Below are 27,620 nucleotides of genomic sequence, written 5' to 3' on the forward strand. Positions count from 1 at the left end.
CCCCGCCCACACTTCCGCTATGGTAGCTGGTGTGCGTTCGGTGAACGGAAGTAGCTGTTGGGAGCGTTCAGACGCTTTAAATTCCTGCGGGGGTGGAGGCCTGGGCTTTCGGCTGCGGTCTGGCTTCTCACTCGCATGGCTGTGGACGTGAAGTCTCGAGCGAAGCGCTATGAGAAGCTGGACTTCCTCGGGGAGGGACAGGTGAGGAGGCCCTGGGCCGATTCGGGCCCGCGCGGCCATTCTGGCGCGGGCGCATCCTGGCCACCGCGGGCGCTCCTTGGGGGAGGCTGGCCCGGACGGTGCGCCCCTTCCACCCTCCTGGAGAAGAGCCCGCCCTAGCCTAGCAAGCCGCTGCGAGTCGGCTCCAGAACCCGGGTTTAAAAAAGGAGGGGTGGGGGAGGACATCCACAACCAACCATCATTGTTACTGTGTTTCCTTGTAGTTTGCTACGGTCTATAAGGCCAGAGATAAGAACACCAACCAAATTGTCGCCATTAAGAAAGTGAGTGTTAACCTTTTTACGTTGTTTCCTCTCCCGTCTTTGTGTCTTCTTGCCTGCCACGTAGCCCTCGCTGGCACCGAGCTAGCTTATTTAGAGCCGACTGGCCTACAGCTTGCTGCTAGCCTTCCGCTTCTGCCTCGCAAGTGTTGGGAGAAAATATTTTGTGCATTATTAGTTGATTGGTTGATTAGTTGTTGGTTGTTTTTGAGACAGTCTTGCTATGTGGTCCAGGTTGGTCTCCAACCCGAGGAAATCCCCCTGCCTCAACTTGCCGAGTACTGGGATTGCAGATATGCTCTACGTTTGGCTTCATTTTAGTACGCACTGATGGTGGAAGTTACACGATTTCTAGAGACAATAGTATTTATTAGTGTATTGTGTTTTAAGATGGAACTCGAGCTGAATCAGTTTATGTTGAAACAATAAAAACTAGAACTTTTTGTTCCATGAAAATTGGTTGTTGCCGGGCGGTGGTGGTGGCGGCGGCGCACGCCTGGTTAATCCCAGCACTCGGGAGGCAGAGGCAGGCGGATCTCTGTGAGTTCGAGGCCAGCCTGGGCTACAGAGTGAGTTCCAGGAAAGGCACAAAGCTACACAGAGAAACCCTGTCTCAAAGAAAAAAAAAAAAAAGAAGTTGGTTGCTGGCCAAGGAGGCAAGTACTACCGTCTCCTCAATCCTTTTGAATGCCATGATCTTTCCAGGCCGCAGGTTGTTATATCTATGTTATCTGTACAGAAATGTTTTTATCGGCATTAACAACACAGATGCAGTGCCCTTTCTAAAACGATTGAAGTGATTTTTAAACTTAAATTCATTGACAACACTTCTGACATAGTTTCCTGTGTGCCAGACACTTTGATTTTTCCCCCCAACCTAACCTAACCTTCCACACAGCCTGTAAAATAGGTAAAGGTGTCTTTGTCTCCTCCTTGTGGTCCCTGAGGCTAGGTGGATGACCTCACGTTCACACAGCTAGTAATTGCTGAGGCCAGAACGAGAGTGCAGTTGTTGGCTTTTCTTTCTCACACTGCTGAAATCTGTAGCCATCTCAGGGCCACTCTGTTTTTCCTCACAGACCTCAGGGCCTGTTGGTGTCGTTGACCTCCGTCTTCCTGTGCTACTTTGAATGTTTCCTCCTTTGTAAACTCATTACTCCCTTGAAGTGTGGATGGTCAGGCTTCCATCTTCCAGCCTCCCAGGTACTCCCTTTCACTCACTTAGTACTTGGCTTGCTGTCTGTCTTTCAGGTGTTTCTGCTATTGTTATCTTTGTTTTAAGAAATTACTTCTGTATAAATAAATAAATAAATAATTCTGGGCGGGGTGCGTGTGCCACAGCGCATGTGGAACTCGGAGGACAGCTTTGGAGCTGGTTCTCTTTCCATCTGTAGGTTCCAGGGATTGAACTCCAACTTGGCAGCAGGTGCCTTCACCCCGTGAGCCATCTTGCTGGCTCCTGTTTTATTTTTTCACTTCTCATATTCTTGTTTTCCAGCTTGTGCTTTGTGATCTACTGCCATGTTTCACTAAACTCTTGATTCTCTTAGCTGGGCTTGGTGACTAATGCCTCTAATCCCAGCTACTGCAAAGGTTGAGGCAAGAGAATCAAAAGGCAGTATTTCCCAGTACTGGGGAGGTGCAGATAGGCAAATCCCTAAGGCTGGCTCCTATACCCTATTTGGTGAATTTCAGTGAGAGACACTGTCTGAAAAAACCAAGATGGACAGTTTCTAAGGAAGGACAGCTGAGCTATCCTCTGGCCTGCACAAACTCAAATATACATACACACATAAAATTCAATACCTGCTTGGGCTAAAGAGTGAGTTTCAAGGCCAGCATAGACAACTTAGTAAGACCCTGTCCCAAAATAAAAAGTAAAAGGAGGCCTGGGCTCAGTGGTAGAGTATTTGCCTAGTATGTGTGAGGTCCACTGCTTTGAAAAACAAACAATAGCAAACAAAACACCAAAAACCTCTCAAATATCTCTTTTCTTGAGATGGGAACTCTGGCCGGGCAGTGGTGGCACACGCCTTTAGTCCCAGGGTATCAGAGCCAGCCTGGTCTACAGAGCGAGATCCAGGAAAGGTGCAGAGCTACACAGAGAAACCTTGTCGAAAAACAAAAACAAAAAAGATGAGAACTCTGTAGCCTAGGTTGGCCTGGAACTCTTTATATAGCCCAGGCAGACCTCAGCCTCTCAAATGATATTATTGTATGAGCCACTGTCCATCATCCCCTCTTAACTCTGAGGATGGCTTTGTCATCTTCAGGTCTACTTCTGGGTCACCTTATCCCAGCCACACTGACCTTTGTATTCCTTTGGACATATTAATTTTTTTTTAATAATTTACTTTTATTTCATGTACTTTGGTGTTTTGCCTGCATGTATGTCTGTGTGAGAGTGGCGGATCTTGGAGTTACAGACAGTTGTGAGATGCCATGTGGGTGCTGGGAATTGAACCCAGGTCCTCTAGAAGAGTAGTTAGTGCTCTTAACCACTGAGCCATCTCTCCAGCCTAGACATGTTAAATTTGTTCTAGTCCCTGGATCGTTGTATTTTCTCTTTCAAGGTTGCTGCGTTTCTCTCTAGAACTGGGTGTGGCTGAATTCTTATTTAGGTTTCTCTCCCTCTCTGTGTATACAGCAGAATAGGTGTTCCACTTTTCTTCCCTGTTCTTTGCAATTCTTCATTCTATATCATCTTGATGTCATTATCATAATCTGGAATCCTTCCATCTGAGTTCATTGCCCACAAAAATCTATTGACATTATACCTGGACTGTGATGAGCACATTTGTAGGCATTTGTTTATTATGTTTGTGGGTGTTTTGCCTGCATGTTTGTCTGTACAACTATGTATAGAGGCCAAAAGAGTGTCTTATCCTGAGACTGGTGTTCTAGATGATTGTGAGCTACCATATGGGCAGTGGGAGTCAAGCCCAGGTCCTCTGGAAGAGCAGCCAGTGCTCTTACTTACCGAGCCACCTCACCTGTCCTGACTTATCTGGATACAGTGGAGTGTGTTCTTAGGAGCCCTGTAGGAGGATCATCTGAGTCTAGGAGTTCAATCCAGCCTGGGCAAACAGTGCATCCTGTATCTAAAACAAAGAAGACCTAGAGTTGACTGGTAGTCTTTTCACATGGTTGACATACTGGGTTTTGTAATTGTAAGTACAAGTGGGTTTTCTTGTCTGCTTTTAACATTCATTAGGATTTAGAAGCCAGTTTGTTTCTCCTTTTTAAAAGCCCTATGACCTGACTGCAAAGTTACTATGTAGGAGAGAATGATCTTAAACTCCTGCCTCTGTCCCTATGCTAGGTATCCTGTGTCATTACAAAATGGTTCCTCCTTGAAGGTGACTTAAATGCTCTTTTTATTTCATTTCAAATAATTCATTTTTGTGGTTTTAAAAGTTACTAATAAGCAAAGGCTTTTAACATCCTATACCATCTCTTTTTTTTTTTTTTTTTTTAAAGATTTATTTATTTATTATGTATACAGCATATATGCCTGCAGGCCAGAAGAGGGCACCAGATCTCATTACAGATGGTTGTGAGCCACCATGTGGTTGCTGGGAATTGAACTCAGGACCTCTGGAAGAGCAGTCAGTGCTCTTAACCTCTGAGCCATCTCTCCAGCCTCCTCCATCTCTTGTTTTGGTTTTTCAGTTTCTTTAACTCTGCACTGATGCTTATCTCCAGAACATCTGGAGTAGCTCTTTAACTTTGCACTGATACTTATCTCCAGAACATCTGGAATAGCTCTTTAACTTTGCACTGATACTTATCTCCAGAACATCTGGACTAGCTCTTTAACTTTGCACTGATGCTTATCTCCAGAACATCTGGACTAGCTCTTTAACTTTGCACTGATGCTTATCTCCAGAACATCTGGAGTAGCTTGGTTGTGGGTCTCCCCTCCCCACTTTGGACAGCATTTGTACTTTCTTCTGTGAACATTGAGGATTTAGTGCTGTGAACCTTCCTCCTCCAACACTCATAATTTCTACTCGTGTTCACTTGTTAACACCCTTTTTGATTTTACAGAAAAAAGACTCATTAAACTGCTTTTGCATTTATTATGACTTGGACTTCTTCTTAAAATACTGCTGATGTGACTTAGCAGTTTGGAGCACTGGCTGTTCTTATAGAAGACCCAAGTTTGGTTCCCAGAACTCGTGTGGTGACTAACAACTGTCTGCTACTCCTGTTCCAGGAGAGCCAACACCTTCTGTCCTCCACAGGCTCAAGGCATGCATGTGGTCCACAGATATACGTGCAGGCAAAACACCCATACACATAAAATAAATATTTTTTAAAAAATGACATGGAATTGCTATGTGTTTTCTGTTTCCTAACCTAACTTAGCCAGTTTGCCCTGTTGGCTTTTGGGTCATTATCTGTATGTACATTGCTGTATGAGTACGGCTTATAGGTATTTGTGGTGCAGGCACATGATTTTTCAGGTCTCCCGTGCACAGGCCGCTGGAGTAGGACATCTGATGACTTCCTCCATTGTTCTTTGCTTTAATTGCCTTTGAAACAAGGTCTCTCAAAAGCAGATGCTTGCTATTTTGGTTTGGCTAGCAAGGCAGGCTGGCTGGCTGGCTCACCAGCAAGCTCTCTCAAATCTTTCTGTCCAATGATGGGACTTGAGGCACATATAGCCACGACTGGCCTTTTACCTGGGTGCTGGGGACTGGAATTCACATCCTCATGCTTGTAGAGCCAGTGTTACCCACTGAACTAATTCCAGGACTCCTCTCCCCCTTAAAATTTTATGTATATGTATGCATGTGTGCCTACATGAGTGTATATGTAGATTGAGCCCAGGGCCTTGAGCATTCTAGGCAAGTGCTTTGTCATTGAGCCATATTCCTAGCCTGTATTATTGATTTTTGTTTTTTAATTTTTAAGTATTTTGTGTTTGTCTCTGTCTATTTCTGTGGGTGAAAGCACATGCTGCTCTCTTAGAGGACATGTGTGTAAGTGTCTAAGGGAGAATGGAGTGAAGTCTTGGAGTTGTTTTAAAATTTTAGCTGACTTAAGCGTAACAAAATACTAATCACTTAAATCTTGGTGATAAAGGACTTCATGAGATTATTCTTGTTTGTTTGTTTCTGTTCTTTTTTGTTTTGTTTTTTGTCTTTGAGAGAGAGTTTCTCTGTGTAGCCCTCGCTGTCTTAGAACTCCCTTTGTAGACCAGGCTGGCCTCAAATTCATAGAGATCCACTTGCCTCTGCCTTCCAAGTGCTGGGATTAAAGTTGTGTGCCACCACCACCCAATTTGAGATTTTTATTTTTCTTTTCTTTTTTTAAAATTTATGTGCGTGTGTTTTACCTACACGAGGGTGTCAAGTACCCTGGAACTGGAGTTAAAGACAGTTATGAGCCTGATATGTGGGTGCTAGGAATTGAACGTGGGTCCTCTGGAAGAACAACCAGTGCCCTTAACCACTGAACTATCTCTCTAGTCCCTGAGATTATTCTATTTTTATTGTGTGTCTATTTGAGTTTTTTCCCATATAAATTTCATAATCAGTTTGTCTGTTCCCTGTGTCTTATAATTGTGCTGTAATACGTGGCTTACTTTTAAATAGAAGGTTCTCTTTGTGGCATACATTAGGAACATTTTTTAAGGAAGAATAAGTGTTTTCCAGAGGTAATCCTTTCAGTGATTGACAACTCTTGTATAAAGTAGTGAGGAGCAGAATACTCTTTGACCTGGTCCTAACGGTGGTGGCTTACTTTTAAATAGAAGGTTCTCTTTGTAGCATACATTAGGAACATTTTTTAAGGAAGAACCTGGTCCTAGCGGTGGTGGCGCTCCCAGCACTTGGGAGGCAGAGGCAGGTGGATCTCTGTGAGTTTCAGGCCAGCCTGGTCTACAGAGTGAGATCCAGGAAAGGTGCCGAAACTACACAGCGGAAACCCTGCCTCGAAAAACCAAAATAACAACAAAAAAGACTAAATCTCCTAACATGGTATGTTATGCTTAGTCAGTGTTAACCATTTCTTACATCCATCACATTTTGTAGGTTTGCTTTGTGAAAAACATAGGATTATTGGGCATATATGTTATTTTCTTTTTATGTTACTTTTTTCTCCTAAGTATACTAAATAGAAGTAATTTGGGAGAAATAAATTAGCATACTCTCAGTTATCCGGTCTGTATTTAACTTGAAAAGATGAAAGGAGGTCTGGGTGTGGTGATTAACACATCTAATCCTAGCATTTCGGAGGCTGAGATGAGGCTGAGATGCGGATTTGAAAGTTAGGGCCACCCTGGACTACATACAGCAAGACCCTTTCTCAAAAACAAAGCAAAATAAACAGAAACTTAAACTTAAGCCAGGTGGTGGTGGTACACCTTTAATCCCAGCACTCCTTGGGAGGCAGAGGCAGGCAGGTCAATGTGAGTTCAAGGCCAGCCTGGTCTATAGAGTGAGTTCCAGGACAGCCAGGGCTACATAGAGAAACCCTGTCCCAAAAAACACCCAAAAAGCAAAAAAGGCGGCGCATGAAGGAGCCCGTTACTACTTGTGAGTGTTTCCATGTACCACAGCATGCTCTGAAGGTCAGGACAGCTTGTGGAGTTCTGCCCTTGCACATTGTGGGTCCAGGGGTTGACCTCAGATTGTAGAGTGTCAGATGAGCCTTGTTGAGTTCACTTGCTTAAATGTGTAGTTCAGAAACCTAAAGTAGATGATTGGTTCACTTTGGCCCTGCTGTGCTGGAGCTCAAACTCTGCCATGGACGCGTTATGACTCCACTCCTGAGCAATACCTTCAGCCTTTGGATTTCTGATTGTTCTCATGAGCTACATATTATAACTACATGCTTTTACTGTGGCTCATTTTTTAAGACAGTGTCTAGAACTAGGTATGAGTGCTGAGATTAAAGGACGGCACCTCCAGTCCCAGCTGTTTGATTTATCTGAGGCAGAATCTTACTATGGAGCCCAGGCTTTGCCTCTCAAGTATTGAGACTACAAGAGTGCACCACCATGCTGGTCCTGTTTGTAGCTACACCTTTGTGCATATAGATTATATATTAACCCATGGTGAGTTTTTACTTGGTCTTCTTTCTAAACTTTTTGTTACTTTATGTGTATCGTGTTTTACCTCCATGTACGTCTGTACACCACTTCTGTGCCTAGTTCTGTCCAAGGTCAGACATGGGTGTTAGATCCCACTGGAACTGGCGGTTGTGAGCTGTTGTGTGGGCACTGAGAATTGAAGCTAGATTCTTTGGAATCAGCCCATGAGTGTTCTCAGCCCATGAACCATCTCCATCCTAAACACATTGTTAATGTATATGTTTTGTTTTCTCCCCTGCTCCCCTTCTCTCCCAGATCAAACTTGGACACAGGTCAGAAGCTAAAGATGGTAAGTATTAAATATAATTTAATCAAATAAGAGATGTGTTCAATTAGAGCTGATAATAATTCTGTAGCATTTATCACAGTGTCTCCAGAACAGTGGCTCTCTACCTCTGGGTCTTGACTCCTTTGGAGATCAAACACCCCTTTCACAGGGGTGGCATATCAGATATCTTGATCAGATATTTACATTATGATTCATAACAGTAGCAAAATTACAGTTGTGAAGTAGCAACAAAAATTTATAGTTGGGGTCATTACAACATTAATTGTGTTAAAGGGTCACAGCATTAGGAAGGTTGAGAACCGCTGGTCTAGAGAGTAAAGAGTCCTGTCAGAAACAACATTTGTGCATTGCGAGGATTCACATCATGTAAGTGGAGGGCAGTGAGGTTGTTGGGCCCTTGTCTGGATGTCCTCTGTACTGCTCAGGCCGTTGTAAGTCATTGCCTTTTGCATTCCTGGTTTGCTAATTGCTTTGAGAGATTCAGGGATACATCTTCACAGAAGAACACAAAGTTCCTCTGGAATGGACACATTGGAGAAACATTTACTTCTTATTCTTAAGCCTCTTAGAGTGTCGGGTCCTGTTTATCAAATAATAGTTACTGTGAAAATGTCATCATCTGTGAAAGTGCCAGCATTGGGTTTTAATTTTGATTTCTATCATTTGTATTGAAAAAAGGTATCCTTAGCACTAATTTGCTATTAGCACACATAGTCTTCCTCTAGTTTATAGGACAAGAGAAAAGACCCTGTTACCATATGTCTGTTACATGTCTATATATGTTATTGTAATGATTTTCAGAATGATATAGAAACAAGTATTTTCTTCATCATTTTTCATAGACTATGTTAAGCTGCTTTTTAAAAAAATTTATTATGTATACAGTGTTCTGCCTACTTGCCAGAAGAGGGCACCAGATCAAATTATAGATAGTTGTAAACCACTATCTGCTTGCTGGGAATTGAACTCAGGACCTCTGGAAGCAGCCAGTGCTCTTAACCTCTGAGCCATCTCTCCAGCCCCATATGTTAAGCTACTTTAAAACAATGTGAGAAAAAGAACTTTCTCGTACAAGTAGTAAAAATTATTCATTTTTGCGTGTGAAATGTTTATTTCTTGAAGTGACCTTTCCTAAAAAAAAAAAAACAAAAAACACATTTGTAAAAGGTTTGAGATTTCAGAATTATTGTTCATTTTTTGCATTCTTTTTCCATAGGTATAAATAGAACAGCCTTAAGAGAGATAAAATTGTTGCAGGAGCTAAGTCATCCAAATATAATTGGTGTGAGTATGATCTAAGTTGTTTGCTTTTGGGGATTCTCCATATTCTGAGTATGATGAATATTGATCAGAGGCTCAGCAGGATGAGTTGATAGAAATAAGCCTTGAAAGTTGATCAGCTTGAAATTCTTTTTTTTTTTTTTTCTGAGACAGGTTTTCTCTGTTCAACAGTCCTGGCTGTCCTAGAACTTGCTTTGTAGACCAGGCTGGCCTCAAACTCACTGAGACCCACCTGTCTCTGCCTCCCAATTGCTGGGATTAAAGGTGTGCACTACCACCACCCCACTAAATGTATTTTCTATCCCATTTTTGCTATAAGTAGTATAATTAGCATTATGAATATAACTGATGAAATGAATCAGATGTTGCCAAACAGGCTAATTTTGTCAGAGATGATTTTGAATCCTAGAGAGCTGTAGCCACAGGGTTAAAAGTAAGCAACTTGCATTCAAATACAAAACCTTTCTTTTTGCCTGCATGAGGGCTGGAGTGTGTTCTTTTGATTTTTTTCAGGCTAGCCAATTGAAAACATTTATGGTGTCTGCAGTGGGGCCTGCCATGGACAATCACACATTCAAAGGATGGCAGATGCTATTTAGAAGATACTCTTTGTTCTTGTGTTTTGTTTGGCGGCCTTTTGTGTAGTGTAGCTTCGAACTCATGGGCTCAGGTGTTTCTTTCTGTCTTGTCTCCCAAGTAATTAGTGTTTGTGGGGTATCCACCAGAGAAGACAGCTCAGGCATGTTAATAAGACAGTCTTATTAACTGGCTGGCGAGTCCACTGAGTGTTTGGAACCCAGTGTAGCACCAAGCTGTTTTCAAGGTGAGCTTTTAAGCACAAAAACCACATTCTGGGTCAACATTCTTCAGTTAACAAGAACAGTTAGCCAAAATTGGAACTACAGAAGCCAAAAAAGAAGGTTAGTGCATTTTCCCAGAGCTATGGACTTTGATGGATTAGGTCTTTGTTTTCATTTTGGCAGGTGGTACTGCCTACATGCTGAGTTTTATGACCTGAATGGTACTTCCATCATGGAGTCAGTTGTGCTAAGGTGTGGGGCCTGTTACAGTTAGTTACTGTAATTATGGTACTGGAACTACAAGGTATATCGCTGTACTTGGCAAGAATTCTCTTAAGCATTTTGCTTAGATATTTTTGTTTTTTTGAGACAGGGTTTCTCTGTGTAGCCCCCTGCCTATCCTAGAATTCACTCTGTATCCTCTGACTCAGAGATCCATTTGCCTCTGCCTCCTGAGTGCTGGGATTAAAGGCATATGCCACCATGCCTGGCAAAAAAAATTATAAAAATTATAAAAATTAAGAATGTTTTTCTTTTCTCACATTTTGAGTGTGTGATGTGTGTGCATGTGTATTTACCCATGTTTTGTCTGTGTATGTGTATTTGGAGGTCTGAGGTTTATATAGGATATCATTTTCTATTACTTTTCTATCTTATGCATTAAGGCAGAATCTCACTCAAAACCAGAACTCAGTGATTTGGGTAGTTTTGTTAGCTAACTTGCTTTGGGAAACCCCTGTCTTCACCTTCTGAGGCTGGAATTGCAGGCACACCTTTCTTACCTGACTTTTACATGGTTTCTGAAATATGAACTCTGGTCCAGTCCTCATGTTTGTATGGCAAGGGCTTTAACTGCTGAGCCATCTCCCAGTCCCAGGAATTTTTTTCAACTAAATATCAAGGTGAAACTTTCTCTTCTTCTTTTTTTTGTTTTGTTTTGTTTTTTTGGTTTGGTTTGTTGATTTGGTTTGGTTTGGTTTTTGAGACAGGGTTTTTCTGTGTAGCCTGTCCTGGAACTCTCTCTGCCTCAAACTCAGAAATCCACCTGCCTCTGCCTCCTGAGTGCTGGCATTAAGGCGTATGCAAGCACCACCACCACCACCAGGGCTGTGAAATTTTCATTAACTTATTTATTCTAATTCTTGGGGTTTAAGGAGAAGAGTTTTTAAGTTTTTAGTGAATTTGTTAAATAAGGTTTAATATTTTTGTGCCTGAGAAAACTAATTCCTGTTGAAAAAATGGGGCAAATGTTAAATTTAATAAAGGTTTACAGGAAATTACCAGCAGTTTAAAAATTTAAGCCACGTAGTGCACATTTGCATTATAATTACATGAGAGGTAGAGGCAGAGACAGGAGGATTATGAGTTCAGGCCAGCCTGGACTACGCAGCAACTTCTAGGTCAGCCTGAGTTACATAGTGATAATGTGGTCTCAGAAGACCAAGGACTGGGGGATGTATCTTTGTGGTAGAACACTTGCCTAGCCAGCTCACTTTGTGGGTGAAGGGGGGCAAATAACTTTTTAAAATTACTTCAGTGATAAATTCCAACATTAAATAGAGAGTAACAGTTTAACTGCTTTGCTTTGCAGCTCCTTGATGCGTTTGGACATAAATCTAACATTAGCCTTGTCTTTGATTTCATGGAAACTGACTTGGAGGTAAGGGTAGTGTTCCTAGAGACTCTCCACACTCAGTGAGAGAAAAACCTGCATGTTTATTCTGCTTTAAGAGGATACTGACCCACAAAAACTAGCTTACTTTTGCAGAAGTCAAAACGATCGCTGATTTCTGTACATTTGCTGTATTTCTAGTGTAGAGATTCAGATTTTTTAAAAGTCTCATGCTTTTCATTAATTGAATCTCAGAAAAACTGACAATCCAAGGTTTTAAAACAACTAGGATTCTCATACATTGCTGGTTTGAATCCAATAGTTTTTTTTTTTGTGTGTGTGTGTGTAATATATATTATATATGTTTATTATATATAATATTTTTATATATTTATATGTAAGTATAATATATATTATAGTAACTTTGGAAAATAGGACAGTTTGTTATAAAATCAAAGATACATTTACTATCAGTTCAAAGGTAAAAGGATTTTTTATTTATTTATTTTTTTGGGTTTTTTGAGACAGGGTTTCTCTATGTGTAGCTTTGCACCTTTCCTGGAACTCACTCTGTAGCCCAGGTTAGCCTCAAGCTCACAAAGATCCTCCTGCTTCTGCCTCCCAAGTGCTAGGATTAAAGGTGTGTGCCGCCACCGCCCGGCTTTTTTTTGTTTTATTTTGTTTAGGATTTTTTTTGTTTGTTTTTGTTTTTGTTTTTGTTTTTCAAGACAGGGTTTCTCTGTGTAGCTTTGCACTTTTCCTGGAACTCACTTGGTAGCCCAGGCTGGCCTCGAACTCACAGAGATCCGCCTGGCTCTGCCTCCCAGTGCTGGGATTAAAGGCGTGCGCCACCACCGCCCGGCTTGTTTAGGAATTTTTATAACACAGCATCAAATAGTAAAAGAAATTCACTAAGTATGCAGGCTGGTGACAATGCTGTATCTTTTTTTTTTTTAAAGTTGTATGAGCATTCAATTTATTGATCTTTAGGGGAATGTGATATTCTGTCACTATATTACAACTGAGCCATTAGTCTTATCCCTTCATCAACATTAGCTGGTTCATTTTCACGGGGCTTCAGCTCTTTCTGCACAGATTCAAGAGAAAGGCTTTTGGAAAAGTTTGCAAGTTCTTTCTGTGTATTTACAAAAGCTATGTTGATTCTGTTGACTTTTTCATCATTCATAATGTTTATCTTCTTAAGATTAGTAGTGACTAGGGGTTGGGGATTTAGCTCAGTGGTAGAGCGCTTGCCTAGCAAGCGCAAGGCCCTGAGTTTGGTCCTCAGCTCTGGAAAAAAAAAAAAAAAAGATTAGTAGTAACTGGTTTTGCCTTGTTTTTAGCTTTGAGGGCTTTTTCCCTGGCTATGTAAAATACATTCCTGAACTTCTGCCCTTTTAATTTGTTCTTGGCCATTGTCAAAACTGCAAAACGCACGTGGCTGGCTGTTCAGGTTCCCAGTGACGCCATCCCAATGCTGTATCTTACTATAGGGCCTAGCATGAGTGACACTAATTCACCAGTATTATACTATGTATGATAATATCAGTAATATTGCAGTCATTAGTAATAATAATGTAATCTGTCGACCACTGATTGCTATTTATCCAAGAGGAAAACATTGCCAACACAGAAATCACTTGGTGTATGAGTGTTCACTAAAATTGGAAACAGCCAAAAACGTGCTTCATCTAGTGGATGTTTAAACAGACTAGTCACCTATACAAGAAAACAGTACCCAGGAATAAAAAGGAACCAAAGTCCAACCATAAAATAACAGTTTTATTTTATTTATTTTTATGATTTATTTAGCTATATACAGTGCTCTGTCTGCATGTATGCCTGCAGGCCAGAAGAGGGCAGCAGATCTCATTATAGATGGTTGTGAGCCACCATGTGGTTGCTGGGAATTGAACTCAAGACCTCTGGTAGAACAGCCAGTGCTCTTAACCTCTGAGCCATCTCTCCAGCCCCCAAAGTCCAACCATAAACTGGCTGTGGCAGAGCTTACAGTAATCTCATTGGAGTCAGTCCTCTTTTCCTCTCTGTAGCTGTCAGTCATGGGCACACATTTCCACTCTACTTTCCCAGGCAATTCCAAGTCTGATAGTCTTAGTTTAATTACCCCTGTAAGGAAATGCTTGGTTTCCTTTGATTTTTGTTTGTTTGTTTGTTTTTGTTTTGTTTCATTTTGTGTAGTCCTGGCCATCCTGGAACTTGCTCTGTAGACCAGGCTGGCTTTGAACTCAGATCTGCCTACCTGTGCCTCCTGAGTGATGGGACTAAAGGTGTGCTGCACTACCACCACCACCACCACCACCACCACCACTACCACCACCACCACCACCACCGGTCATTATTTGGGTTTCTTTAATGGTGTTAGGTTTTAGGTCATAGGTCATGTGTTTGTTCTTAAGCAGCCTGTCTCTTGGCCAAGAGGCTTCAGCGTGGAGGTCTCAGGTAGAGGTTAGGTCAGTCTTACTTTTACCATGCGTGACCTAAGCTGGGATGAATTGATTTCCCAAAGTAATACTGAATGCACTTGTCAGAAGGGGCAAACAAAACCGACAGACATTCAATACTTTTTTCTTTTTTTAAAGATTTATTTATGTTCATTGGTATTTTGTCTACATGTATATCTGTGAGCATGTCAGATCCCTTGGAACTAGAGTTACAGACATTTGTGAACTGTCATGTGGGTTCTGGGAATTGAACTTGGATCCTCTGGAAGAGCAGCCAGTAATCTTAACCACTGAGCTCTCTTTCCAGCCCCGATATGCAATACTTCTAAACCAGAGATGTAGGGTACACAGTATTGCTTTCTCTCGAAATCGATGATGCTTTTTTAACCACTGAATTTTGGAAATTCATGTCATATCTTTTAAAGTGAAGTTGAATAGTCTCTTACTCACAGAAATACTTGTGTATGGATACATTCATTTTAAATCTTTTTTTTTTTTTTTTTTTTTATTTCTTAGAGTTCATTTGGAATGAAACATACCTGTATGTTGCTTGTCTACTTTGTAGGTTATAATAAAGGATAATAGTCTTGTGTTGACACCATCCCACATTAAAGCCTACATGTTGATGACTCTTCAGGGGTTAGAGTATTTACATCAGCATTGGATTCTACACAGGGTAAGATTTTAAGTAATTATCCATCCATCCATGAAAGGGAGAGGTCTTGCTTTGTATTCCAGGATGGTGCCCAGGGTCGCCTCAAATTCTTGATTCTTCTGACTCCTGATTGCTGGGATTGTAGATGTGTTTCACCACACCTGACTTAATGTTGCTGCTTAAGTTTAGGCAAACTTTTTGTCATTGCTCAGTTCAGGTTTCTATTTTATTTATTTTGAGTGCATGTGTATGTGAGTGCAGGTACATGACTGGAGGAGGGGGTGTGCACAGTATGTATGTGGAAGCCAGATGACAGTTCCCAGGGCTCACTTCTCTCCTGCCACTCCGGGTTCTGAGAATAAAATTTAGGTCATTAAGTTTACTGCAAATAGCTCTTACCTTGCCAGATCCGTTGGTGGGTTTTGTTTTGAAGATAGTCTTCCCCTGTAGCTAAATATCTTAGTTAGGGTTTCTGTTGATGTGAAGAGACACCATGACTACAGCATCTCTTATAAGGAAAACACTTAATTGAGGGTGGCTCACTTGCAGTTCAGAGGTTCAGTTCATCATCATCATGGTAAGGGAGCATGGCAGTGTGCAGGCAGACGTGGTGCTGGCTACTTCTTGATCAGAATGAAACAGGAATTGGTCTGTATGTTACACTGAGGGAAGCTTGAGTAAAAGAGACCTCAAAGCCCACCCCACAGTGACATACTTCCTCCAGCAAGGCCACATCTACTTCAACAAAGCCACACCACCTAATAGTGCCACTCCCTTTGGGGACCATTTTCTTTCAAAGCACCACACCTAGACTGCCTGTATATTCATTGTTCTTTGTCTTAAGTTTCCTAAGTGCTGGGGTTACCAGTGTGTGCCAGTATGCCCAGTTTTCTTGTTTTAAAGTTAAACTAACTGGAGCTGGGGACATAGCTCAGTTGGTAAAATTCATGCCCAACATATATGAAGTCCTGCATCCCAGTCCTCAATACCATATTTGCTACCTAAATTGCAATCCCGCAGTAAAGGTGGTAGCAACAGTAATTGCTGGGAGTAAAAGTAGAAGCAACAGAAATTCAAGGTTGTCCTTTTTGACTACATAGTGAATTCAAAGCCAGCCTGGGCTACATAAGACTCTGTCTCAAATAAATAGGCTAGCTAAATGTCTCATTATGTTGTTTTCCTCTAATCCTGCTTGATTTTGTTTGTTTGTTTTGATAACTGTTTGATACAGGATCTGAAACCAAACAACTTGTTGTTGGATGAGAATGGAGTTCTGAAACTGGCAGATTTTGGCCTGGCCAAATCATTTGGGAGTCCTAATAGGGCTTACACGCATCAAGTTGTGACCAGGTGAGGACACCTTAAGAAACTGAGAGTTCATGTTCATAATTGACCACTAATGAACATCAGCTAGCTTCTCTGAACTACCGTTGTAGAACTCAGGAGTGAGTCACTGTTGGTGTCATCTCAGATATAGCCCTTTTTATATTAAGTCTACTTTGCCACAGTGAAAAGCACACAGCTCTTTCAGACAGAATCTAATTAACTCAGTCCTCAGACATATTTTTGATGAGCTAGTGATTAACTGATCTACATCTTGATTCTCACAGTAACATTTTTAACTCAAAAAATTGTAAATGGTACATGGGTGTCAAGCTCCTTTAATCCTAGCACTCAGGAGGCAGAGGCAGGCAGGTCTCAAGTTGAGGCCAGCCTGGTCTACAGAGCTAGTTCTAGGACAGCTGGGACTACACAGAAACCCTGTCTTGAAAAACAAAACGTGTGTGTGTGTGTGTGTGTGTGTGTGTGTGTGTGTGTGTGTGTTTGTGTTAATTAAATGCACATGTACGTATATGAATGTCTGTGTATGAGTGATGGCATGCTTGTGCCATTGTATAGTGGTCTGGAGTTAACTCTTGGAAATCATTCTTCATCCATTTAGGGTTCTGGGGACCAAATTCGAGTTGACAGGCTTGCATTGCAAGCACGTTTATTTCACTGGCCCACTTTTTATTTTGTTTTGTGTGACTGAATAGCTCACTCTGGATATAACACAGGGTCTTGGGCTTCCTAGGCAAATGTTTTACTTCTTTTTCCTATGTAGGAGAGGGGCCACCTATGTATCGGAGGCCAAAAGACATCTTCAAGTGTAGTTCCTTGGTGTGTGTGTATGTGTTCACATATGGGGGTGCATGTGTTTGGAGGCCAAAGGCTGACATCAAGTGTCGTCTTGAGTCTCTCTCCAGCTTACATATTGAGGCAGAGTCTCTCTCTTGGACCCAGAGCTTGCTAATTCAGTCAATTTAACTACCTAGGTTGCTGTGGGGATCCCCTGTCTCCATTTCCCTGAGCACAGGTGAATCACCAAGATTGCCTGGCATTGACATGGGTGCTGGGGTCCAGAACTCTGTTGGAATGCATGTTCAGCAAGCACTTTACTCACTGAGCCGTCCCCCTCCACTTTGATCTCTGGGATAGGTCTCTCACTGGAATCTGGGCTCACTGATTAGCCCCGAGTTGCTGGCCAGTGAATCCCAGGGATCCTCCTGTTTCTGCCTTCCAGCCTTGGAATTAAATGCATGTACTACCATTCCTGGCCTTTTTACATGTGTGCTGGGATCAACCTCAGGCCTTAACGCTTATGTGGGATGTGCAGTGAAAATAAACTGAGCCATCTTTCCCACTCCACAAGTGCTCCACATCTTAGCCACACACATGGTTGAGAAGAATTTATTCTGTTCTTGCATTTTAGATAAGCTGCAACTTCAGTGGCCTTGTATTTCAAATTTATTAGCCCTGTGTTTATTACATTTGTCAATACTGATCCTATAGTCTCTGTATGGATGTAAATTCTCTATGCAAAGCATTAATAGTTACATTTTATATTATAAAAAATTGTGGTTTTTGTTCATACTTTTGATATGTCAACATAAAAAAAATCACACTAGGGACTACAGATTTTATAATTCTTGTCATTAGTGGCTTTGTTTTTCTTTTCTTTTTCTTTTTTTTTCATTTGAAATGGTCTCATATAACCCTAGGCAGGCTCCAAATGAATGCTCTGTTTATCTAAGGATGACTTTGAACTCCCTACCCACTTTTGCCTGGTGTTGGAATGATAGATGTGTGTCATCACATCTGGTCTGCTTTTGTTTTGTTTGTCTGTTTGGTTGGTTGGTTGTTTTTTGTTTTTTTTTTTTTTTTTTTTTGTTTGTTTTTTGGAAACAGTTTCTCTGTGTAGCCCTGGCTGTCCTGGAACTCACTCTGTAGATCAGGTTGGCCTCGAACTAAGATCCACCTGCTTTTGCCTCCTAAGTGCAGGGACTAAAGTTATGCACGGCCTGGCCTGCATTTGTTAATTCATAAGATTTTCAAGGATCTGAGAAAAATTTCAGATTCTTCCATAAATTATTTTGTTACCTTCTTCCAATTAAATTTTATGAATATCAGTTACTTGACCACACACACACACAAGTAAAAAGTAGGGGCTATGAGTACTGGAAAGATTTCAACAGTTGGATTACCAGAGTGATGAAGTTGACAAAGCAGAGTGGTAGGGATAAAAACCCTGATTTTAAAGGTTATGGGGCCCTTTTTCATGGCATCTCCTAGGCGGTCGGCTGTGTCACGAAGAAGCTGAATATCTCCTTCCTAGCTATTGGTTGTCAGGAACTCGCTGAAGTGGATGATGAACCAAAACATACTTTCTATAAGAAGCACATGACCACAGAAGTTGCTGTTAATGCTCTGGGTGAAGAGTCGAAGGGTTATGTGGTCTGAATCAGTGATGGGAACAACAAACAAGGTTCTTCCATGAAGCAAGGTATCCTGATGCACGGCAGAATGCACCTGCTGTTGAATAAGGGCGTTCTTGGTAGAGACCAAGGAGAACTGGAGAGAGGAAGGGCAAGTCTATCTGAGGGTACATTGTGGGTGCCAGTCTGAGTGTTTTCAACTTGGCTTATTGTAAAAACAAAAAGAGGGAGGGAAAGGGATATTCCTGGACTTGAAGGATACTACTGTGCCTCTGAGGTTGGAGCCCAAAAGAGCTAGCAGATTCTGAAAACCTTTTAGTTTCTCTAAAGAAGATGATGTCTGCCAACATATTGTTTGAAAGCCCAGTGAAGGTAAAAAGCCCAGGACCAACGAAGTTACCCAGGATTCAGCGTCTTTGTTACTCCACACACCCTACAGCATAAACACGAATGCACTGCTCTGAATAAACAACACTAAGAAAAATAAGAAGGAAGCTGCAGAATAAACTTTTGGTCAAGGAAATGAAGGATGTCAAAGACTCCAGGAACAGATCTCCAAGAGACATGGGCAGGGTTGTTCTGTGTAGCCCTGGCTGTCCTGGAACTCAGAGATCCACCTACTTCTGCCTCCCGAATGCTGGGATTAAAGATATGCACCACCACTGCCTGGCTTCAAAAATCAATCTTTAATCATAACAGATAAATTATCAGACCTTTCAAAGATTAATATAAAGAGTTTAGGGGCCAGATGTGTTATCACACTTGAAATCGCAGCAATTTGAACGCAGAGGCAGGAGGATCAAGAATTCAAGATATGGGCTGGGGAGATGGACTCAATGAATCAGAACACTGGCTGCTCTTCCAGAGGTCCCAAGTTCAGTTCCCAGCAACTTCATGGTGGCTCAGTGTATGGTGGCATCTGCTGCCCTCTTCTGTCATAAAGGTGTACCTGGAGGTAGAGCACTCACATACATAAATTAAAAAAAAAAAATTCAAGGGGTACCTTAACTATATGATCTTGAGACCAGCCTGGGCTGCCTAAGATCCTGTTTCAAAAACAAAAACAAAAAAATTAAAATCAGGAAATTTAGGGAAGAATGAGAGAAGGGGAATTGGATGCAAATAGATTTTAGAGAAATGATATTAGCATATTAATGGGAAAAGTCTAGTAGAAAGCAAAGAATTTATAATGGGAGGGCTGGAGAGATGGCTCAGCGATTAAGAGCACTGACTGCTCTTCCAGAGGACCTGAGTTCAATTCCCAGCACCCACATGGCAGCTAACAACTGTAACTCCAAGATCCGACACCCTCACAGAGACATACGTGCAGGTAATGCACCAATGCAAATAAAGTAAAAATAAATAATTTTTTTAAAAAAAAGAATTTATAATGGGAAAGTGGAGAGAATTTCAAGAATAGTGTTCTTGAGAACCGGCAAGGCAGGGTGCTTCAGGACTCGTGGTGAGTGATTGGGTCTAAAAACACCCAAGGATAGTTCATCCTAACAATTAGCCTTGCTGGACTTGGTAGCACATCCCTTTAATCCTAGCATTTGGGATTTGGAGGCCAGCCTGATCTACACAATGAGTTCCAGGACATCATCAGAGCTACTGAGTTGAGCCCATGTCTCAAAAGAATAAAATAAAATAAAGCCTTAATAATTGGAGTCTCATATGACATTATTTCATTTTTTTTTTCCCCAGATGGTACCGGGCCCCTGAGTTATTGTTTGGAGCTAGAATGTATGGTGTGGGTGTGGACATGTGGGCTGTCGGCTGTATATTAGCAGAATTGCTTCTCAGGGTAAGTCCTAAATTCATGTACACACTTAAGTATGGTTAATAAAGGTCCCATGATTTTCTAGGAATTCTCTTTTCATCATAATCCTACAGCAAGATATGGATAAGCAAAGTCAGCTTGTTAAATAAAAATTTCAACAGGTGATGATGGTACATATTATAATCCTAGGATGTGGGAGGCTGAGGCAGAAGATCAATGTGAGTTCAAGACTAGCCTGGATTACAGAGTAAAATTCTGTCTCACAAAACAAAGCCTCAGTGACTTGGGAAGAAGCAGAAGAGTTAAGAGTTTGAGGCCAGTCATGTATTAGGTATTTTCACATTGCTATGACAAAATACTGACAACTCACAATGAGGAACGGTAGCTTTGTTTTGGCTCACAGCCTGAGTGTATAGTCCATTATAGCAGAGAAGTAATGGCCATGGAAGCTCTTTGAGAGGCTCTTTGTCACATCCCATCTGCAGTCAGGAAGCAGAGAGGTGAATGCTGATGCCCCGCTCCCTTTATTTAGTCCAGGATTTCAGCCTTTACAATGGTGCCACCCACATTAGGGTGGGTCTTCCCTCTCTAATACAATGTAACAACTCTGCAGGGGAGGGTTTCCAAGCGCAGTTGTTACAGCTCTGCTCCACTCAGTGTTACAGCTCTGCTGGGTTGGGAAGTGTAACAACTCGGCCCCACTAGAGGAAAGTTTCCCTAGCCAAAGTGTTACAGCTCTAATCTGCTCTGCTCTGCTCTGCTCTGGTGAGAGTTGTTACAGCTGGGCTCCACTTGGTGTGTCACACCACAAAACAAACCTACTCGAGATGTATTGGGAAGGCAGAATCCAGGAGGAGGTTGGCTGCCTCTAGGGTGAGAAGCAGCAGCAAACTGAACAGAGTACAGAGCTTACATGGGGGGGGCGGGGGGGCGCGGGCCCAGGTCCTGGGGTCGGGTCAAGTTAGGGTCAGGGTGTTTTTCCTTGTCCCTTTTCACTCTATAAGAAACTCCCTTACAGTTACCTTGGAGGTGTGTTTTCCTGGTGATTCTAAATTTCATCACAGAGGCTGGAAAATAACTCAGTTGCTAAAATGTTTTCTGCACAAGTGTGAGACATTTCCAAATTCTTTCTACTAGAGCTTGTACCAACTCTGGGCCCAGTTAGAAAACAAACCACGCTATTAATCCCAGCACTCGGAGGCAGAGCCAGGCGTTTCTCTGTGAGTTCAAGGCCAGCCTGGTCTACAGAGCGAGATCCAGGATAGGCACCAAAACCACACGGAGAAACCCTGTCTCAAAAAAGAAAGAAAGAAAGAAAGAAAGAAAGAAAGAAAGAAAGAAAGAAAGAAAGAAAGAAAGAAAACCACCTGATAATTTGTTCAGGAACATTTAAGAATATACAAGGTGTGGTGGCTTAGACCTGTGATCCTAGCACTTGGAGGCTGAGGCAGGGAGAATCACCTTTGGTTTAAAGTTAGCCTGCGAGTGAGGCTCTTCCACCCAATCCCTGCCCTTTTCCTCACTCACAGCTGGAGTGGGATGGGGACAGTGAAGGGTTGGCTAATAATAAACAAGTGAACTAATCCTGGGAATATCAGACATAAGCACCAGTCATGATTGCACACCACTGAGATAATCCAGGGAAGAATTTCGGGGATGGAATATAGATAGACACTGTTCAAAGGCACAGCTGAGAATTGGATGGCAGAAAAGTTGCTTTGGGTCTCTTCTGGTAACTTCCAAAAATCTACTTTTGGAGGGCTGGACTGATGGCTTAGGACTTAAGAGGACCCAGGACCCAGCACCTGGTGCGTGGTAGCTCACAATCACCTGTAACTCCACTTCCAGGGAATCTGACACCCTCTTCTAGCCTCCGAGGGTATCAGGCATGAACGTGTTACACAGACATACGTGCAAGCACGCACTTACACATAGGGAAGAGTAAAAGGAATTTTTAAAAATCTGCTGTTTGGAATAGATTGGAAATCTGTTCTAGGGTGCTGAGGGAAGCCCTTCAAAAAGTGTATGTCTAGTGCATGATGAGAAATTCCCCCCAAAAAATCAATAAAGCATTGTGTTATTTAAAAAAAAAAAAGTGTGTGTCTAGGTACACCTGCTAGAAACTACCCAGCTCTGCCTTTTACAGAGAGGGAGAAGGTGAGTTTGGACTGAAAAGGAATAAGTTGATACGGAAATCAGTGCTTTTAACAGCTTTTAAAAGCTGTTTTAGCTCTTTCCAGCCTGTTGAAGTAAGTTTTTAATTGTTGCAGAGTTTGGCTTTTTGGGTTTTGGTAGTTTTTTTAGATTTATTTACTGGTGTATTTTATATATCAATGCTCTATGCATGATGGAAGAGGACATCAGATCTCCTTACAGATGGTTGTGAACTACCATGTGGGTGCTGGGAATTGAACTAAGGACCTTTGGAAGAGCAGCCAGTGCTCTTAACCTCTGAGCCATCTCTCCAAACCTGAGTTTAATTTTTTTATTATAACTTTTTGTAGCATTATTTATGTAACTACTCTCAATAAATGTCTATTTGAAATGTCTATTTCTTAATTTCAGGTTCCTTTTTTGCCTGGAGATTCAGACCTTGATCAGCTAACAAGAATATTTGAAACTTTGGGTACACCAACTGAAGAACAGTGGCCTGTAAGCCTTTATGCATTCTGTTTGAAATGTAGTTAGGATTCTGTAAAGTTAGTTTGCTATATCTGAGTAGCTGTATGGCTAAGGAAGAAAATAATTAATTTTGCGGTGCTAGAGTTCTAAAGGACCAAGACCTTTCTCCTGCTGGATAAGTGCTCTGTCACTGAACCAACTTGAAAAGTATCCTCATAGGTGAGCATGGTAGCACATATTTACAATCTCATTATAGATGGTTGTGAGCCACCATGTGGTTGCTGGGAATTGAACTCAGGTCCTCTGGAAGAGCATCCAGTGCTCTTAACCCCTGAGCCACCTCTCCAGCCCTGTTTGTTTGTTTTTCAAGACAGGGTTTCTCTGTGTAACAGTCCTGGCTATCCTGGAACTTGCTTTGTAGACCAGGCTGGCCCTGAACTCAGAGAGATCCAGCTGCCTTTGCTTCCCAAGCCCAGCTAAATATTGTGTTTTCTGTTCTGGTATTTGTTGTTCGTTGTTAGTATGTAGAACTATGATTTCTAAGTATATTTATGTTATATTTATGTCTTGCAGCCTTTATAGATTACAATTCCAGTTTGTTTTTCCCTTTAAATCGTTTTCTTAGGATTTTCTACAGACTGTTTGACAGGTCACGTTTTGTTTCTTTGTTCCATTTCTGTGTCTCAGAATCCTTTACTTAAATTTGAACTGTAAAAAACTCTGTTTTTCAGGACATGTGTAGTCTTCCAGATTACGTGACGTTTAAGAGTTTCCCGGGGATCCCACTGCAGCACATCTTCATTGCAGCAGGAGACGACTTGCTCGAGCTCATCCAAGGCTTGTTCTTATTCAATCCGTGTACTAGAACTACTGCTTCCCAGGTACTTACTTTAGGAAATCCAAGGATCGTCTTCTTGGCAGCATTAATAAAACTCAAATGTCTAAAATTTTCTAATATTTTTTAGATACCAGGAAGATGTATATCTTAAGTATATATATATTTGTGTGCTTTCCTCTAAGCTGTAAACACTGTCCAGGCTGGTTTTTACATCTAGGAGTTTACACTTGCTTAGGGTGGGTGTGGGTGTGGGTGTGTTTTCAAGCAAACTGCTATATTTCTTTTTTTTTTTTTTTTTGGTTTTTCGAGACAGGGTTTCTCTGTGTAGCTTTGCGCCTCTCCTGGAACTCACTTGGTAGCCCAGGCTGGCCTCGAACTCACAGAAATCCGCCTGGCTCTGCCTCCCGAGTGCTGGGATTAAAGGCGTGCGCCACCACCGCCCGGCACAAACTGCTATATTTCAGATGAGCATTTTCTTTTTCTTTTCCTCTTTCTTTCTTTCTTTCTTTCTTTCTTTCTTTCTTTCTTTCTTTCTTTCTTTTTTTTTTTTTTAAGGCAGGGTTTCTCAATGTAGCCCTGGCTGTCCTGGAACTAGCTCTGTAGACCAGGCTGGCCTCGAACTCACAGAGATCTGCCTCTGCCTTCCTCTGTCTCCTGAGTGCTGGGATTACAGGTGTGTGCTACTGCCGCCCAGCTTGGGTTTTTTTTTGTTTGTTTGTTTGTTTTTTGTTTTTTTTTTTGAGAGAGAGAAAGTATGAATATGGGTGGGTACAGAGGAACTGGGAGGAGTTGGGAAAGAGAAAAGAAAATCGTCAAAATATGTTATAGTCTAAAAAATTTTTTAAATGGAAAAGTCCTAATTTTGCCTCTGCCTCCCAACTGCTAGGATTATAGATATGTGGCACCATGCCTTGACTCTTAGAAAAATATCTAGTGATTAAACTACTGTGGCTGTTGGATAGTACTAGTTTTTATAAATAGGTATTAGGTGGCAAACTTGTCATTTGAGAGGAAACCACTTTTATAAATCTTATAAATTCTGGGACAGTATATTCTAGTGGTTAATAGAAACCTTGGATAGGCCTGAGTAAACTTTCCCATTTGCAATGGATTCTTGTGTTTGTAATTCATTGGTTCCAGTACAGTCAATGGCGTAGAAATAGAGAAAGGAGTGAGCCTCCCTCCTCCTCCAGGGACAGCAGCAGCCGGCTGTAGGACGCTGGCTGTTTATTTGTAGTAATTACAACCGCATTCTTGATGTTGAGTCTTTGTTTGGGGACATGGGGCATTTACATACTGTTTTTAGTGCTGTCCACAATGTGGGGGTAGATTTTCCTACAGAGAGTACAAACATTGACAGCACCGCTGTTGGCTGGCCATGCCTGTCATCCCAGCACTCAGGACAAGCAGGAGGAGCACTACAGGTGAGAGGCCAGCCTGGTTTACAGCCAAGGACACAGCAGCCAGTGCTCCAGCTAGGCCTTGTCTCAGAACAAAGGACTAAGCCCACCCTCTGCTTTCTTCTCTCTGACAAGGCACTAAAGACCAAGTACTTCAGCAACCGTCCAGGACCAACCCCTGGGTGCCAGCTCCCAAGACCAAACTGTCCCTCGGAGGCCCTGAAGGAACAGGCAAATCCATCTGTGGCAACCAAACGAAAAAGAACAGAGGCCTTAGAACAAGGTAAAGATCCCCATTGGTAAAAACAAACAGAACAATGAATGACATCAGGAAGCTCTAAATAGTTCGTGTATAGCTAGTGACTGGAAGCCAGTTAAGAAAGTGGAGCTATGGAGCTGTTTAAACTGTGTGAGATAAAAGTCCTCCTTCAACTGAGGATACTTCGGACACTTTAGAGTAGACCTGGGACTTCTAAGAGGGTCCATGTGTGCCTTGTGCCTTCTCCCCGCCCCCCCATTTGTTTTTTTGGGTTTTTTTTTCCATAATAAACCTTTGGGTTTCTGGCTGTGAATGTATGCCATGTGTGGAGGCCAGAGGAGGGCTTCAGATCCCCTGGAGCTGGTGTTGCAGGTAGTGCACTGCACACTGGGAACCAAACTTGGCTTCTCTGAAAGAGCAGGAAGTGCTCTTTACAACTAAGCCAACTTTCTTTTTTTTTTTTTTTTTTTTGGTTTTTCGAGACAGGGTTTCTCTGTGTAGCTTTGCGCCTTTTCCTGGAACTCACTTGGTAGCCCAGGCTGGCCTCGAACTCACAGAGATCCGCCTGGCTCTGCCTCCCGAGTGCTGGGATTAAAGGCGTGCGCCACCACTGCCCGGCTAAGCCAACTTTCTAGGCCTCTCCCCCACCACTGACCCCTCTTTTTTGTTTTTGTTTTTGTTTTTTTGTACAAAGGCTTTCACTATGTATCTCTGACTGGCCTGGAACTCACTCTGTAGACCAGGCTGGCCTTAAACTTTCTTTTTTTTTTTTTTTTTTTTTTTTTTTTTTTTTTTTTTTTTTTTTTTTGGTTTTTTGAGACAGGGTTTCTCTGTGTAGCTTTGCGCCTTTCCTGGAACTCACTTGGTAGTCCAGGCTGGCCTCGAACTCACAGAGATCCACCTGGCTCTGCCTCCCGAGTGCTGGGATTAAAGGCGTGCGCCACCACCGCCCGGCTTAAACTTTCTTTTTGGTTTTTCGAGACAGGGTTTCTCTGTGTAGTTTTGCGCCTTTCCTGGAACTCACTTTGTAGACCAGGCTGGCCTCGAACTCACAGAGATCCACCTGCCTCTGCCTCCCCAGTGCTGGGATTAAAGGTGTGCACCACCACCACCTGGCTGGCCTTAAACTTTCAAGATCCACCAGCCTCTGCCTCTTGAGTACTAGGACTAAATGTATCTTCAGCACATCCAGCTTCTTCAAGTTTTTCTTTTTGTGGGGAGGGGCTTCGAGACAGGTTTCTCCGTGTATCCCTGACTGTCCTGGAACTCGGACATCCCCCTGCCTCTGCCTCCCGAGTGCTAGGATTAAAGGCATATGCTACCACGGCCCGAATTTTTGTTTTGTTTTGTTTTCTGTTGTTTTTTAATTTTTTATTATTTAGTTTTGTGTGTATGAGTGTTTTATTTTCATGTATGTCTGTGTACCATGTGTGCAGTACCTGTGGAGGCCAGAAGAGGGCATCAGATCCCAGGGACTGGAGTGACAGACAGTTTTGAGCTGCTGTGTGTGCTGTGGCTGTAATGCTCTTTACTGCTGAGCCAGTTCTCCAGCCATCTGTCCAGCCATCTTAGGAGTATTGTGTTCATGTTTAACAGGTGCCTGTAAGTCAAATAATGGTGCTGAAATGCAGTGAGTGAACAACCTTTTTGTTTTCCTTTCAGGAATATTGCCCAAGAAGCTAATTTTTTAGTTACAGCGAACAATGGACAGTTTTTTTCACTGCTGGAAGAAATAATCCGAAAGGCAAATAATGGGAAAAAAAAATAGGGAGCATTAAATGCCATAGAAGAGAACTTGTAAATATTCTACACGTGTAAAATATGTAAAACTATGGGTTATTTTTATTAAATGTATTTTAAAATAAAATATTTGTGATTTATGATTAGAGTACAAAAATCAGTTCAGTTCTCTGAAATGTAATTCACAGTGTATTAGGAGAGCTTTAATAGGTAATTACTGGTTATTCTGCAGCTCTGGAGGATATATCACTTCAAATTCATTATGAATAGTACTTAAAACAGAAAAATACTGTTAGCAGTTTTGCCAGTACTCAACCCCACTACCTGATCTAAGTAGACTTGAGAAGATAAAACTGACACCTCCCCTCAATACTCCCCCACCTGCAACTCACTGTGAGCCTCCTGCCTCAGCTCCTGAGTTGCTTTAATTATTCTGGCATGCACTACCATGACCCTTTAACACTTTGCATTCCACTCCTTTTTACCTCACCAAGGAAATGGCTTTGGGTAAATTTGTGTTTGTGA

At 42.0% G+C, this 27,620-nt stretch overlaps 2 protein-coding genes across 3 annotated transcripts; one reads left to right on the forward strand and one right to left on the reverse strand.

Annotated features, from left to right (window-relative positions):
* Cdk7 (cyclin dependent kinase 7) lies at nt 1-27,235 on the forward strand. Of its 2 annotated transcripts, XM_059276452.1 has the most exons (13): nt 1-201; nt 444-503; nt 1,580-1,703; nt 7,858-7,891; nt 9,108-9,175; nt 11,564-11,632; nt 14,612-14,722; nt 15,933-16,051; nt 20,161-20,260; nt 22,802-22,888; nt 23,590-23,739; nt 25,232-25,379; nt 27,018-27,235. In XM_059276452.1, the coding sequence occupies exons 1-13, from the start codon at nt 170-172 to the stop codon at nt 27,044-27,046; spliced, it is 1,131 nt and encodes a 376-aa protein (XP_059132435.1). In that variant the 5' UTR covers nt 1-169; the 3' UTR covers nt 27,047-27,235. The 2 variants fall into 2 exon arrangements, with proteins under 2 accessions (XP_059132435.1, XP_059132436.1); XM_059276453.1 differs by lacking the exon at nt 1,580-1,703.
* LOC131921720 (ribosomal biogenesis factor-like) lies at nt 12,600-13,000 on the reverse strand. Its single transcript, XM_059276454.1, has 2 exons — nt 12,908-13,000; nt 12,600-12,818 (listed from the first exon to the last, which is right to left on the reverse strand). The coding sequence occupies exons 1-2, from the start codon at nt 12,998-13,000 to the stop codon at nt 12,600-12,602; spliced, it is 312 nt and encodes a 103-aa protein (XP_059132437.1).
* Nucleotides 27,236-27,620: the final 385 nt, after the last annotated feature.

The sequence above is a fragment of the Peromyscus eremicus genome, chromosome 11 (assembly GCF_949786415.1).
Source record: "Peromyscus eremicus chromosome 11, PerEre_H2_v1, whole genome shotgun sequence".
NCBI lineage: Eukaryota > Metazoa > Chordata > Mammalia > Rodentia > Cricetidae > Peromyscus > Peromyscus eremicus.